The 15,000-nt window shown below is 40.3% G+C and overlaps 1 protein-coding gene across 1 annotated transcript in view; it reads left to right on the top strand.

Annotated features, from left to right (window-relative positions):
- The first annotated feature begins 528 nt into the window (after window positions 1-528).
- LOC127927025 (dynein axonemal heavy chain 6-like) overlaps window positions 529-15,000 on the top strand; it is a 21,268-nt gene continuing 6,796 nt past the window's right edge. Inside the window, exon 1 of the mRNA XM_052512674.1 lies at window positions 529-610. Coding sequence (XP_052368634.1) covers window positions 529-610 — 82 coding nt within the window. The remainder of the gene's footprint in view (window positions 611-15,000) is intronic.

Below are 15,000 nucleotides of genomic sequence, written 5' to 3'. Positions count from 1 at the left end.
GATAATGAGGTGGGTGGTATTGTTGGGTCCAGTAGTGTTTCCTGGTCAGGATAATGAGGTGGTGGTATTGTTGGGTCCAGTAGTGTTTCCTGGTCAGGATAATGAGGTGGGTCCAGTTGTCAGGATTGGGTCCAGTAGTGTTTCCTGGTCAGGACAAGACCTCTACAATTGTGTTTCTATACCAAATGGTCTGTACCATTGACCAGTATGTGCTGGTTCATGTTGTCTGAATGTTACTTTATTATTATTGAAACAATCCTGTCTTCCTATGAGATGTTCATATAATGGAACCCAACTAGGTAGTTATTTTAAGATAATAGGAAGGGGCAGTAACAGCTGTGTATAATGGAACCCAACTAGGTAGTTATTTTAAGATAATAGGAAGGGGCAGTAACAGCTGTGTATAATGGATCCCAACTAGGTAGTTATTTTAAGATAACAGGAAGCAGCAGTAACAGCTGTGTGTGTGTTTCCAGTCTCTGCGTCCGGCGTTGCTGAACATCAGAGAGATGCTACAGGATCAGTGACATGGGGCTTTGTCACATCCTGAAAGATCACACATACACTCTGGAGGAGTTCCAGGAGGCTCAGTACAACCAGCTGGGAGGAGGTACGCAGACTGCCTGTCCTTTACATGACGTGTCTGTCCCTTTACATGATGTGTCTGTTCCTTTACATGATGTGTCTGTCCCTTTACATGATGTGTCTGTCCCTTTACATGACGTGTCTGTCCCTTTACATGACGTGTCTGTCCCTTTACATGACGTCCCTTTAGGTCTGTCCCTTTTACATGATGTGTCTGTCCCTTTACATGATGTGTCTGTCCCTTTACATGATGTGTATGTCCCTTTACATGATGTGTCTGTCCCTTTACATGACGTGTCTGTCCTTTGCTATGATGTGTCTGTCCCTTTACATGATGTGTCTGTCCCCTTTACATGATGTGTCTGTCCCTTTACATGACGTGTCTGTCCCTTTACATGACGTGTCTGTCCCTTTACATGACGTGTCTGTCCCTTTACATGACGTGTCTGTCCCTTTACATGATGTGTCTGTCCCTTTACATGACGTGTCTGTCCCTTTACATGATGTGTCTGTCCCTTTACATGATGTGTCTGTCCCTTTACATGACGTGTCTGTCCCTTTACATGACGTGTCTGTCCCTTTACATGACGTGTCTGTCCCTTTACATGACGTGTCTGTCCCTTTACATGACGTGTCTGTCCCTTTACATGACGTGTCTGTCCCTTTACATGACGTGTCTGTCCCTTTACATGATGTGTCTGTCCCTTTACATGATGTGTCTGTCCCTTTACATGACGTGTCTGTCCCTTTACATGATGTGTCTGTCCCTTTACATGATGTGTCTGTCCCTTTACATGATGTGTCTGTCCCTTTACATGATGTGTCTGTCCCTTTACATGATGTGTCTGTCCCTTTACATGATGTGTGTCTGTCCCTTTACATGATGTGTCTGTTCCTTTACATGATGTGTCTGTCCCTTTACATGATGTGTCTGTCCCTTTACATGATGTGTCTGTCCCTTTACATGATGTGTCTGTCCCTTTACATGACGTCTGTCCCTTTATGATGTGTCTGTCCCTTTACATGATGTGTCTGTCCCTTTACATGACGTGTCTGTTCCTTTACATGATGTGTCTGTCCCTTTACATGATGTGTCTGTCCTTTACATGATGTGTCTGTCCCTTTACATGATGTGTCTGTCCCTTTACATGACATGTGTGTCTGTTCCTTTACATGACATATTCTCTGTGTGTCTGTCCTTTACATGATGTGTCTGTCCCTTTACATGACGTGTCTGTCCCTTTACATGATGTGTCTGTGTGTCTGTCCCTTTACATGACGTGTCTGTCCCTTTACATGACGTGTCTGTCCCTTTACATGATGTGTCTGTCCCTTTACATGATGTGTCTGTCCCTTTACATGATGTGTCTGTCCCTTTACATGATGTGTCTGTCCTTTACATGTCCCTTTACATGATGTGTCTGTCCCTTTACATGATGTGTCTGTCCCTTTACATGATGTGTGTCTGTCCCTTTACATGATGTGTCTGTCCCTTTACATGATGTGTCTGTTCCTTTACATGATGTGTCTGTCCCTTTACATGATGTGTGTCTGTCCCTTTACATGATGTGTCTGTCCCTTTACATGATGTGTGTCTGTCCCTTTACATGACGTGTCTGTTCCTTTACATGATGTGTCTGTCCCTTTACATGATGTGTCTGTCCCTTTACATGATGTGTCTGTCCCTTTACATGATGTGTCTGTCCCTTTACATGACGTGTCTGTCCCTTTACATCCTTTACATGATGTGTCTGTCCCTTTACATGATGTGTCTGTCCCTTTACATGACGTGTCTGTCCCTTTACATCCTTTACATGACGTGTCTGTCCCTTTACATGACGTGTCTGTCCCTTTACATGACGTGTCTGTCCCTTTACATGATGTGTCTGTCCCTTTACATGACGTGTCTGTCCCTTTACATGACGTGTCTGTCCCTTTACATGACGTGTCTGTCCCTTTACATGACGTGTCTGTCCCTTTACATGATGTGTCTGTCCCTTTACATGATGTGTCTGTCCCTTTACATGACGTGTCTGTCCCTTTACATGATGTGTCTGTCCCTTTACATGATGTGTCTGTCCCTTTACATGATGTGTCTGTCCCTTTACATGATGTGTCTGTCCCTTTACATGATGTGTCTGTCCCTTTACATGATGTGTCTGTCCCTTTACATGATGTGTCTGTCCCTTTACATGACGTGTCTGTCCCTTTACATGATGTGTCTGTCCCTTTACATGATGTGTCTGTCCCTTTACATGACGTGTCTGTCCCTTTACATGATGTGTCTGTCCCTTTACATGATGTGTCTGTCCCTTTACATGATGTGTCTGTCCCTTTACATGATGTGTCTGTCCCTTTACATGACGTGTCTGTCCCTTTACATGATGTGTCTGTCCCTTTACATGATGTGTCTGTCCTTTACATGATGTGTCTGTCCTTTACATGATGTGTCTGTCCTTTACATGATGTGTCTGTCCCTTTACATGATGTGTCTGTCCCTTTACATGACTGTGTCTGTCCCTTTACATGATGTGTCTGTCCTTTACATGACGTCTGTCCCTTACATGATGTGTCTGTCCTTTACATGATGTGTCTGTCCCTTTACATGATGTGTCTGTCCCTTTACATGATGTGTCTGTCCCTTTACATGATGTGTCTGTCCCTTTACATGATGTGTCTGTCCCTTTACATGACATATTCTCTGTGTGTCTGTTCCTTTACATGACATATTCTCTGTGTGTCTGTTCCTTTACATGATGTGTCTGTCCCTTTACATGATGTGTCTGTCCCTTTACATGATGTGTCTGTCCCTTTACATGACATATTCTCTGTGTGTCTGTCCCTTTACATGACGTGTCTGTCCCTTTACATGACGTGTCTGTCCCTTTACATGATGTGTCTGTCCCTTTACATGATGTGTGTCTGTCCCTTTACATGATGTGTCTGTCCCTTTACATGATGTGTGTCTGTCCCTTTACATGATGTGTCTGTCCCTTTACATGACGTGTCTGTCCCTTTACATGATGTGTCTGTCCCTTTACATGATGTGTCTGTCCCTTTACATGATGTGTGTCTGTCCCTTTACATGATGTGTCTGTCCCTTTACATGACGTGTCTGTCCCTTTACATGATGTGTGTCTGTCCCTTTACATGACGTGTCTGTCCCTTTACATGATGTGTCTGTCCCTTTACATGATGTGTCTGTCCCTTTACATGATGTGTCTGTCCCTTTACATGATGTGTCTGTCCCTTTACATGATGTGTCTGTCCCTTTACATGATGTGTCTGTCCCTTTACATGACGTGTCTGTCCCTTTACATGACGTGTCTGTCCTTTACATGACGTGTCTGTCCCTTTTACATGATGTGTCTGTCCCTTTACATGATGTGTCTGTCCCTTTACATGACGTGTCTGTCCCTTTACATGACGTGTCTGTCCCTTTACATGATGTGTCTGTCCCTTTACATGATGTGTGTCTGTCCCTTTACATGATGTGTGTCTGTCCCTTTACATGATGTGTCTGTCCCTTTACATGATGTGTGTCTGTCCCTTTACATGACGTGTCTGTCCCTTTACATGACGTGTCTGTCCCTTTACATGATGTGTCTGTCCCTTTACATGATGTGTCTGTCCCTTTACATGATGTGTCTGTCCCTTTACATGATGTGTGTCTGTCCCTTTACATGATGTGTCTGTCCCTTTACATGATGTGTGTCTGTCCCTTTACATGACGTGTCTGTCCCTTTACATGATGTGTCTGTCCCTTTACATGATGTGTCTGTCCCTTTACATGACATATTCTCTGTGTGTCTGTTCCTTCACATGACGTGTCTGTCCCTTTACATGATGTGTCTGTCCCTTTACATGATGTGTCTGTTCCTTTACATGATGTGTCTGTCCCTTTAAATGATGTGTCTGTCCCTTTACATGACGTGTCTGTCCCTTTACATGACGTGTCTGTTCCTTTACATGACGTGTCTGTCCTTTACATGACGTGTCTGTCCCTTTACATGACGTGTCTGTCCCTTTACATGACGTGTCTGTCCCTTTACATGACGTGTCTGTCCCTTTACATGACGTGTCTGTCCCTTTACATGACGTGTCTGTCCCTTTACATGACGTGTCTGTCCCTTTACATGACGTGTCTGTTCCTTTACATGATGTGTCTGTCCCTTTACATGACGTGTCTGTCCCTTTACATGATGTGTCTGTCCCTTTACATGACGTGTCTGTCCCTTTACATGATGTGTCTGTCCCTTTACATGACGTGTCTGTCCCTTTACATGACGTGTCTGTCCCTTTACATGATGTGTCTGTTCCTTTACATGATGTGTCTGTCCCTTTACATGATGTGTCTGTCCCTTTACATGATGTGTCTGTCCCTTTACATGACGTGTCTGTTCCTTTACATGATGTGTCTGTCCCTTTACATGATGTGTCTGTCCCTTTACATGATGTGTGTCTGTCCCTTTACATGATCTGTCTGTCCTTTACATGATGTGTCTGTCCCTTTACATGATGTGTCTGTCCTTTACATGATGTGTCTGTCCCTTTACATGACGTGTCTGTCCCTTTACATGACGTGTCTGTTCCTTTACATGATGTGTCTGTCCCTTTACATGATGTGTCTGTCCCTTTACATGATGTGTCTGTTCCTTTACATGATGTGTCTGTCCCTTTACATGATGTGTGTCTGTCCCTTTACATGATGTGTCTGTCCCTTTACATGATGTGTCTGTCCCTTTACATGACATATTCTCTGTGTGTCTGTTCCTTTACATGACGTGTCTGTCCCTTTACATGATGTGTCTGTCCCTTTACATGACATATTCTCTGTGTGTCTGTTCCTTTACATGATGTGTCTGTCCCTTTACATGATGTGTCTGTCCCTTTACATGACATATTCTCTGTGTGTCTGTTCCTTTACATGATGTGTCTGTCCCTTTACATGACGTGTCTGTCCCTTTACATGACGTGTCTGTCCCTTTACATGATGTGTCTGTCCCTTTACATGATGTGTCTGTCCCTTTACATGACGTGTCTGTCCCTTTACATGACATATTCTCTGTGTGTCTGTTCCTTTACATGACGTGTCTGTCCCTTTACATGACATATTCTCTGTGTGTCTGTTCCTTTACATGATGTGTCTGTCCCTTTACATGATGTGTCTGTCCCTTTACATGATGTGTCTGTCCCTTTACATGATGTGTCTGTTCCTTTACATGACGTGTCTGTCCCTTTACATGACGTGTCTGTCCCTTTACATGACGTGTCTGTCCCTTTACATGATGTGTCTGTTCCTTTACATGATGTGTCTGTCCCTTTACATGACGTGTCTGTCCCTTTACATGACGTGTCTGTCCCTTTACATGACGTGTCTGTCCCTTTACATGACGTGTCTGTCCCTTTACATGATGTGTCTGTCCCTTTACATGATGTGTCTGTCCCTTTACATGATGTGTGTCTGTCCCTTTACATGATGTGTCTGTCCCTTTACATGACGTGTCTGTCCCTTTACATGATGTGTCTGTCCCTTTACATGACATATTCTCTGTGTGTCTGTTCCTTTACATGACGTGTCTGTCCCTTTACATGACATATTCTCTGTGTGTCTGTTCCTTTACATGACGTGTCTGTCCCTTTACATGACATATTATCTGTGTGTCTGTTCCTTTACATGACATATTCTCTGTGTGTCTGTTCCTTTACATGACATATTCTCTGTGTCTGTTCCTTTACATGACATATTCTCTGTGTGTCTGTTCCTTTACATGACATATTCTCTGTGTGTCTGTTCCTTTACATGACATATTCTCTGTGTCTGTTCCTTTACATGACATATTCTCTGTGTGTCTGTTCCTTTACATGACATATTCTCTGTGTGTCTGTCCCTTTACATGACATATTCTCTGTGTCTGTTCCTTTACATGACATATTCTCTGTGTGTCTGTTCCTTTACATGACATATTCTCTGTGTGTCTGTTCCTTTACATGACATATTCTCTGTGTCTGTTCCTTTACATGACATATTCTCTGTGTGTCTGTTCCTTTACATGACATATTCTCTGTGTGTCTGTTCCTTTACATGACATATTCTCTGTGTGTCTGTTCCTTTACATGACATATTCTCTGTGTGTCTGTTCCTTTACATGACATATTCTCTGTGTCTGTCCCTTTACATGACATATTCTCTGTGTGTCTGTTCCTTTACATGACATATTCTCTGTGTGTCTGTTCCTTTACATGACATATTCTCTGTGTGTCTGTTCCTTTACATGACATATTCTCTGTGTCTGTCCCTTTACATGACATATTCTCTGTGTGTCTGTTCCTTTACATGACATATTCTGTGTGTCTGTTCCTTTATATGACATATTCTCTGTGTGTCTGTTCCTTTACATGACATATTCTCTGTGTCTGTCCCTTTACATGCCATATTCTCTGTGTGTCTGTCCCTTTACATTACATATTATCTGTGTGTCTGTTCCTTTATATGACATATTCTCTGTGTGTCTGTACCTTTACATGACATATTCTCTGTGTGTCTGTTCCTTTACATGACATATTGTCTGTTTCTGTCCCTTTACATGACATATTCTCTGTGTGTCTGTTCCTTTACATGACATATTCTTTTGTGTGTCTGTTCCTTTACATGACATATTCTGTGTGTGTCTGTTCCTTTACATGACATATTCTCTGTGTGTCTGTCTGTTCCTTTACATGACATATTCTCTGTGTGTCTGTTCCTTTACATGACATATTCTCTGTGTCTGTCCCTTTACATGACATATTCTCTGTGTGTCTGTCTGTTCCTTTACATGACATATTCTGTGTGTGTCTGTTCCTTTACATGACATTCTCTGTGTGTCTGTTCCTTTACATGACATATTCTCTGTGTGTCTGTTCCTTTATATGACATATTCTCTGTGTGTCTGTCTGTTCCTTTACATGACATATTCTCTGTGTCTGTTCCTTTACATGACATATTCTTTTGTGTGTCTGTTCCTTTACATGACATATTCTGTGTGTGTCTGTTCCTTTACATGACATATTCTCTGTGTGTCTGTCTGTTCCTTTACATGACATATTCTCTGTGTGTCTGTTCCTTTACATGACATATTCTCTGTGTGTCTGGTCCTTTACATGACATATTCTCTGTGTCTGTCCCTTTACATGACATATTCTCTGTGTGTCTGTTCCTTTACATGACATATTCTCTGTGTGTCTGTCCCTTTACATGACATATTCTCTGTGTGTCTGGTCCTTTACATGACATATTCTCTGTGTCTGTCCCTTTACATGACATATTCTCTGTGTGTCTGTTCCTTTACATGACATATTCTGTGTGTCTGTTCCTTTACATGACATATTCTCTGTGTCTGTCCCTTTACATGACATATTCTCTGTGTGTCTGTTCCTTTACATGACATATTCTCTGTGTGTCTGTTCCTTTACATGACATATTCTGTGTGTCTGTTCCTTTACATGACATATTCTCTGTGTGTCTGTTCCTTTACATGACATATTATCTGTGTGTCTGTCCCTTTACATGACATATTCTCTGTGTGTCTGTTCCTTTATATGACATATTCTCTGTGTGTCTGTCCCTTTACATGACATATTCTCTGTGTGTCTGTTCCTTTATATGACATATTCTCTGTGTGTCTGTTCCTTTACATGACATATTCTCTGTGTGTCTGTTCCTTTACATGACATATTCTGTGTGTCTGTTCCTTTACATGACATATTCTCTGTGTCTGTCCCTTTACATGCCATATTCTCTGTGTGTCTGTCCCTTTACATTACATATTATCTGTGTGTCTGTTCCTTTATATGACATATTCTCTGTGTGTCTGTACCTTTACATGACATATTCTCTGTGTGTCTGTTCCTTTACATGACATATTGTCTGTTTCTGTCCCTTTACATGACATATTCTCTGTGTGTCTGTTCCTTTACATGACATATTCTTTTGTGTGTCTGTTCCTTTACATGACATATTCTGTGTGTGTCTGTTCCTTTACATGACATATTCTCTGTGTGTCTGTCTGTTCCTTTACATGACATATTCTCTGTGTGTCTGTTCCTTTACATGACATATTCTCTGTGTCTGTCCCTTTACATGACATATTCTCTGTGTGTCTGTCTGTTCCTTTACATGACATATTCTGTGTGTGTCTGTTCCTTTACATGACATTCTCTGTGTGTCTGTTCCTTTACATGACATATTCTCTGTGTGTCTGTTCCTTTATATGACATATTCTCTGTGTGTCTGTCCCTTTACATGACATATTCTCTGTGTGTCTGTTCCTTTACATGACATATTCTCTGTGTGTCTGTTCCTTTACATGACATATTCTTTTGTGTGTCTGTTCCTTTACATGACATATTCTGTGTGTGTCTGTTCCTTTACATGACATATTCTCTGTGTGTCTGTCTGTTCCTTTACATGACATATTCTCTGTGTGTCTGTTCCTTTACATGACATATTCTCTGTGTGTCTGGTCCTTTACATGACATATTCTCTGTGTCTGTCCCTTTACATGACATATTCTCTGTGTGTCTGTTCCTTTACATGACATATTCTCTGTGTGTCTGTCCTTTACATGACATATTCTCTGTGTCTGGTCCTTTACATGACATATTCTGTGTGTCTGTACCTTTACATGACATATTCTCTGTGTGTCTGTTCCTTTACATGACATATTCTGTGTGTCTGTACCTTTACATGACATATTCTCTGTGTCTGTCTGTTCCTTTACATGACATATTCTGTGTGTCTGTACCTTTACATGACATATTCTCTGTGTGTCTGTTCCTTTACATGACATATTCTGTGTGTCTGTACCTTTACATGACATATTCTCTGTGTGTCTGTTCCTTTACATGATATATTCTCTGTGTGTCTGTTCCTTTACATGATATATTCTCTGTGTGTCTGTTCCTTTACATGACATATTCTCTGTGTGTCTGTCCCTTTACATGACATATTCTCTGTGTGTCTGTTCCTTTATATGACATATTCTCTGTGTGTCTGTTCCTTTACATGACATATTCTCTGTGTCTGTTCCTTTACATGACATATTCTGTGTGTCTGTTCCTTTACATGACATATTCTCTGTGTCTGTCCCTTTACATGCCATATTCTCTGTGTGTCTGTCCCTTTACATTACATATTCTCTGTGTGTCTGTTCCTTTATATGACATATTCTCTGTGTGTCTGTACCTTTACATGACATATTCTCTGTGTGTCTGTTCCTTTACATGACATATTGTCTGTTTCTGTCCCTTTACATGACATATTCTCTGTGTGTCTGTTCCTTTACATGACATATTCTTTGTGTGTCTGTTCCTTTACATGACATATTCTGTGTGTGTCTGTTCCTTTACATGACATATTCTCTGTGTGTCTGTCTGTTCCTTTACATGACATATTCTCTGTGTGTCTGTTCCTTTACATGACATATTCTCTGTGTCTGTCCCTTTACATGACATATTCTCTGTGTGTCTGTCTGTTCCTTTACATGACATATTCTGTGTGTGTCTGTTCCTTTACATGACATTCTCTGTGTGTCTGTTCCTTTACATGACATATTCTCTGTGTGTCTGTTCCTTTACATGATATATTCTCTGTGTGTCTGTTCCTTTACATGACATATTCTCTGTGTGTCTGTTCCTTTACATGACATATTCTCTGTGTGTCTGTTCCTTTACATGACATATTCTGTGTGTGTCTGTTCCTTTACATGACATATTCTGTGTGTGTCTGTTCCTTTACATGACATATTCTCTCTGTGTCTGTTCCTTTACATGACATATTCTCTGTGTCTGTTCCTTTACATGACATATTCTGTGTGTCTGTACCTTTACATGACATATTCTCTGTGTGTCTGTCCCTTTACATGACATATTCTCTGTGTGTCTGGTCCTTTACATGACATATTCTCTGTGTCTGTCCCTTTACATGACATATTCTCTGTGTGTCTGTTCCTTTACATGACATATTCTGTGTGTCTGTTCCTTTACATGACATATTCTCTGTGTCTGTCCCTTTACATGACATATTCTCTGTGTGTCTGTTCCTTTACATGACATATTCTCTGTGTGTCTGTTCCTTTACATGACATATTCTGTGTGTCTGTTCCTTTACATGACATATTCTCTGTGTGTCTGTTCCTTTACATGACATATTATCTGTGTGTCTGTCCCTTTACATGACATATTCTCTGTGTGTCTGTTCCTTTATATGACATATTCTCTGTGTGTCTGTCCCTTTACATGACATATTCTCTGTGTGTCTGTTCCTTTATATGACATATTCTCTGTGTGTCTGTTCCTTTACATGACATATTCTCTGTGTGTCTGTTCCTTTACATGACATATTCTGTGTGTCTGTTCCTTTACATGACATATTCTCTGTGTCTGTCCCTTTACATGCCATATTCTCTGTGTGTCTGTCCCTTTACATTACATATTCTCTGTGTGTCTGTTCCTTTATATGACATATTCTCTGTGTGTCTGTACCTTTACATGACATATTCTCTGTGTGTCTGTTCCTTTACATGACATATTGTCTGTTTCTGTCCCTTTACATGACATATTCTCTGTGTGTCTGTTCCTTTACATGACATATTCTTTTTGTGTGTCTGTTCCTTTACATGACATATTCTGTGTGTGTCTGTTCCTTTTACATGACATATTCTCTGTGTGTCTGTCTGTTCCTTTACATGACATATTCTCTGTGTGTCTGTTCCTTTACATGACATATTCTCTGTGTCTGTCCCTTTACATGACATATTCTCTGTGTGTCTGTCTGTTCCTTTACATGACATATTCTGTGTGTGTCTGTTCCTTTACATGACATTCTCTGTGTGTCTGTTCCTTTACATGACATATTCTCTGTGTGTCTGTTCCTTTATATGACATATTCTCTGTGTGTCTGTCCCTTTACATGACATATTCTCTGTGTGTCTGTTCCTTTACATGACATATTCTCTGTGTGTCTGTTCCTTTACATGACATATTCTTTTTGTGTGTCTGTTCCTTTACATGACATATTCTGTGTGTGTCTGTTCCTTTACATGACATATTCTCTGTGTGTCTGTCTGTTCCTTTACATTACATATTCTCTGTGTGTCTGTTCCTTTACATGACATATTCTCTGTGTGCCTGGTCCTTTACATGACATATTCTCTGTGTCTGTCCCTTTACATGACATATTCTCTGTGTGTCTGTTCCTTTACATGACATATTCTCTGTGTGTCTGTCCCTTTACATGACATATTCTCTGTGTGTCTGGTCCTTTACATGACATATTCTCTGTGTCTGTCCCTTTACATGACATATTCTCTGTGTGTCTGTTCCTTTACATGACATATTCTGTGTGTCTGTTCCTTTACATGACATATTCTCTGTGTGTCTGTTCCTTTACATGACATATTCTCTGTGTCTGTTCCTTTACATGACATATTCTCTGTGTGTCTGTTCCTTTACATGACATATTCTCTGTGTGTCTGTTCCTTTACATGACATATTCTGTGTGTCTGTTCCTTTACATGACATATTCTCTGTGTGTCTGTTCCTTTACATGACATATTATCTGTGTGTCTGTCCCTTTACATGACATATTCTCTGTGTGTCTGTTCCTTTATATGACATATTCTCTGTGTGTCTGTCTCTTTACATGACATATTCTCTGTGTGTCTGTTCCTTTATATGACATATTCTCTGTGTGTCTGTTCCTTTACATGACATATTCTCTGTGTGTCTGTTCCTTTACATGACATATTCTGTGTGTCTGTTCCTTTACATGACATATTCTCTGTGTCTGTCCCTTTACATGCCATATTCTCTGTGTGTCTGTCCCTTTACATTACATATTCTCTGTGTGTCTGTTCCTTTATATGACATATTCTCTGTGTGTCTGTACCTTTACATGACATATTCTCTGTGTGTCTGTTCCTTTACATGACATATTGTCTGTTTCTGTCCCTTTACATGACATATTCTCTGTGTGTCTGTTCCTTTACATGACATATTGTCTGTTTCTGTTCCTTTACATGACATATTCTTTTTGTGTGTCTGTTCCTTTACATGACATATTCTGTGTGTGTCTGTTCCTTTACATGACATATTCTCTGTGTCTGTCTGTTCCTTTACATGACATATTGTCTGTGTGTCTGTTCCTTTACATGACATATTCTCTGTGTCTGTTCCTTTACATGACATATTGTGTGTGTGTCTGTTCCTTTACATGACATATTCTCTGTGTGTCTGTTCCTTTACATGACATTCTCTGTGTGTCTGTTCCTTTACATGACATATTCTCTGTGTCTGTTCCTTTACATGACATATTCTCTGTGTGTCTGTTCCTTTACATGACATATTCTCTGTGTCTGTTCCTTTACATGACATATTCTCTGTGTGTCTGTTCCTTTACATGACATATTCTCTGTGTGTCTGTACCTTTACATGACATATTCTCTGTGTGTCTGTCTGTTCCTTTACATGACATATTCTCTGTGTCTGTTCCTTTACATGACATATTCTCTGTGTGTCTGGTCCTTTACATGACATATTCTCTGTGTCTGTCCCTTTACATGACATATTCTCTGTGTGTCTGTTCCTTTACATGACATATTCTCTGTGTGTCTGTCCCTTTACATGACATATTCTCTGTGTGTCTGGTCCTTTACATGACATATTCTCTGTGTCTGTCCCTTTACATGACATATTCTCTGTGTGTCTGTTCCTTTACATGACATATTCTGTGTGTCTGTTCCTTTATATGACATATTCTCTGTGTGTCTGTTCCTTTACATGACATATTCTCTGTGTCTGTCCCTTTACATGACATATTCTCTGTGTGTCTGTCCCTTTACATGACATATTCTCTGTGTGTCTGTCCCTTTACATGACATATTCTCTGTGTGTCTGTTCCTTTATATGACATATTCTCTGTGTGTCTGTTCCTTTACATGACATATTCTCTGTGTGTCTGTTCCTTTACATGACATATTCTGTGTGTCTGTTCCTTTACATGACATATTCTGTGTGTCTGTTCCTTTACATGACATATTCTCTGTGTCTGTCCCTTTACATGCCATATTCTGTGTGTCTGTCCCTTAACATTACATATTCTCTGTGTGTCTGTTCCTTTATATGACATATTCTCTGTGTGTCTGTACCTTTACATGACATATTCTCTGTGTCTGTCTGTTCCTTTACATGACATATTCTCTGTGTCTGTCCCTTTACATGACATATTCTCTGTGTGTCTGTCCCTTTACATGACATATTCTGTGTGTCTGTTCCTTTACATGACATATTCTCTGTGTGTCTGTTCCTTTACATGACATATTCTGTGTGTCTGTCTGTTCCTTTACATGACATATTCTGTGTGTCTGTCTGTTCCTTTACATGACATATTCTCTGTGTGTCTGTTCCTTTACATGACATATTCTCTGTGTGTCTGTCCCTTTACATGACATATTCTCTGTGTGTCTGTCCCTTTACATGACATATTCTCTGTGTGTCTGTTCCTTTACATGACATATTCTCTGTGTGTCTGTTCCTTTACATGACATATTCTCTGTGTGTCTGTTCCTTTACATGACATATTCTCTGTGTGTCTGTTCCTTTACATGACATATTCTGTGTGTCTGTTCCTTTACATGACATATTCTCTGTGTGTCTGTTCCTTTACATGACATATTCTCTGTGTGTCTGTTCCTTTACATGACATATTCTCTGTGTGTCTGTTCCTTTACATGACATATTCTCTGTGTGTCTGTTCCTTTACATGATATATTCTCTGTGTGTCTGTTCCTTTACATGACATATTCTCTGTGTGTCTGTTCCTTTACATGACATATTCTCTGTGTGTCTGTTCCTTTACATGACATATTCTGTGTGTGTCTGTTCCTTTACATGACATATTCTCTGTGTCTGTCTGTTCCTTTACATGACATATTCTCTGTGTGTCTGTTCCTTTACATGACATATTCTCTGTGTGTCTGTCCCTTTACATGACATATTCTCTGTGTGTCTGTTCCTTTACATGACATATTCTCTGTGTGTCTGTTCCTTTACATGATATATTCTCTGTGTGTCTGTTCCTTTACATGACATATTCTCTGTGTGTCTGTTCCTTTACATGACATATTCTCTGTGTGTCTGTTCCTTTACATGACATATTCTCTGTGTGTCTGTTCCTTTACATGACATATTCTGTGTGTGTCTGTTCCTTTACATGACATAGGCCAAGGAGAGGGACGGAAGCAGTACTGTTACATGTGTGTCTGTCCCTTTACATGGCAACGTGTGTGTGTGTGTGTGTGTGTGTGTGTGTGTGTGTGTGTGTGTGTGTGTGTGTGTGTGTGTGTGTGTGTGTGTGTGTGTGTGTGTGTGTGTGTG

The sequence above is a fragment of the Oncorhynchus keta genome, unplaced genomic scaffold (genome assembly GCF_023373465.1).
Source record: "Oncorhynchus keta strain PuntledgeMale-10-30-2019 unplaced genomic scaffold, Oket_V2 Un_contig_903_pilon_pilon, whole genome shotgun sequence".
Lineage (NCBI taxonomy): Eukaryota > Metazoa > Chordata > Actinopteri > Salmoniformes > Salmonidae > Oncorhynchus > Oncorhynchus keta.
Note: the sequence above shows the minus strand (reverse complement) of the source record. Positions and strands in the feature narration are given on the sequence as shown.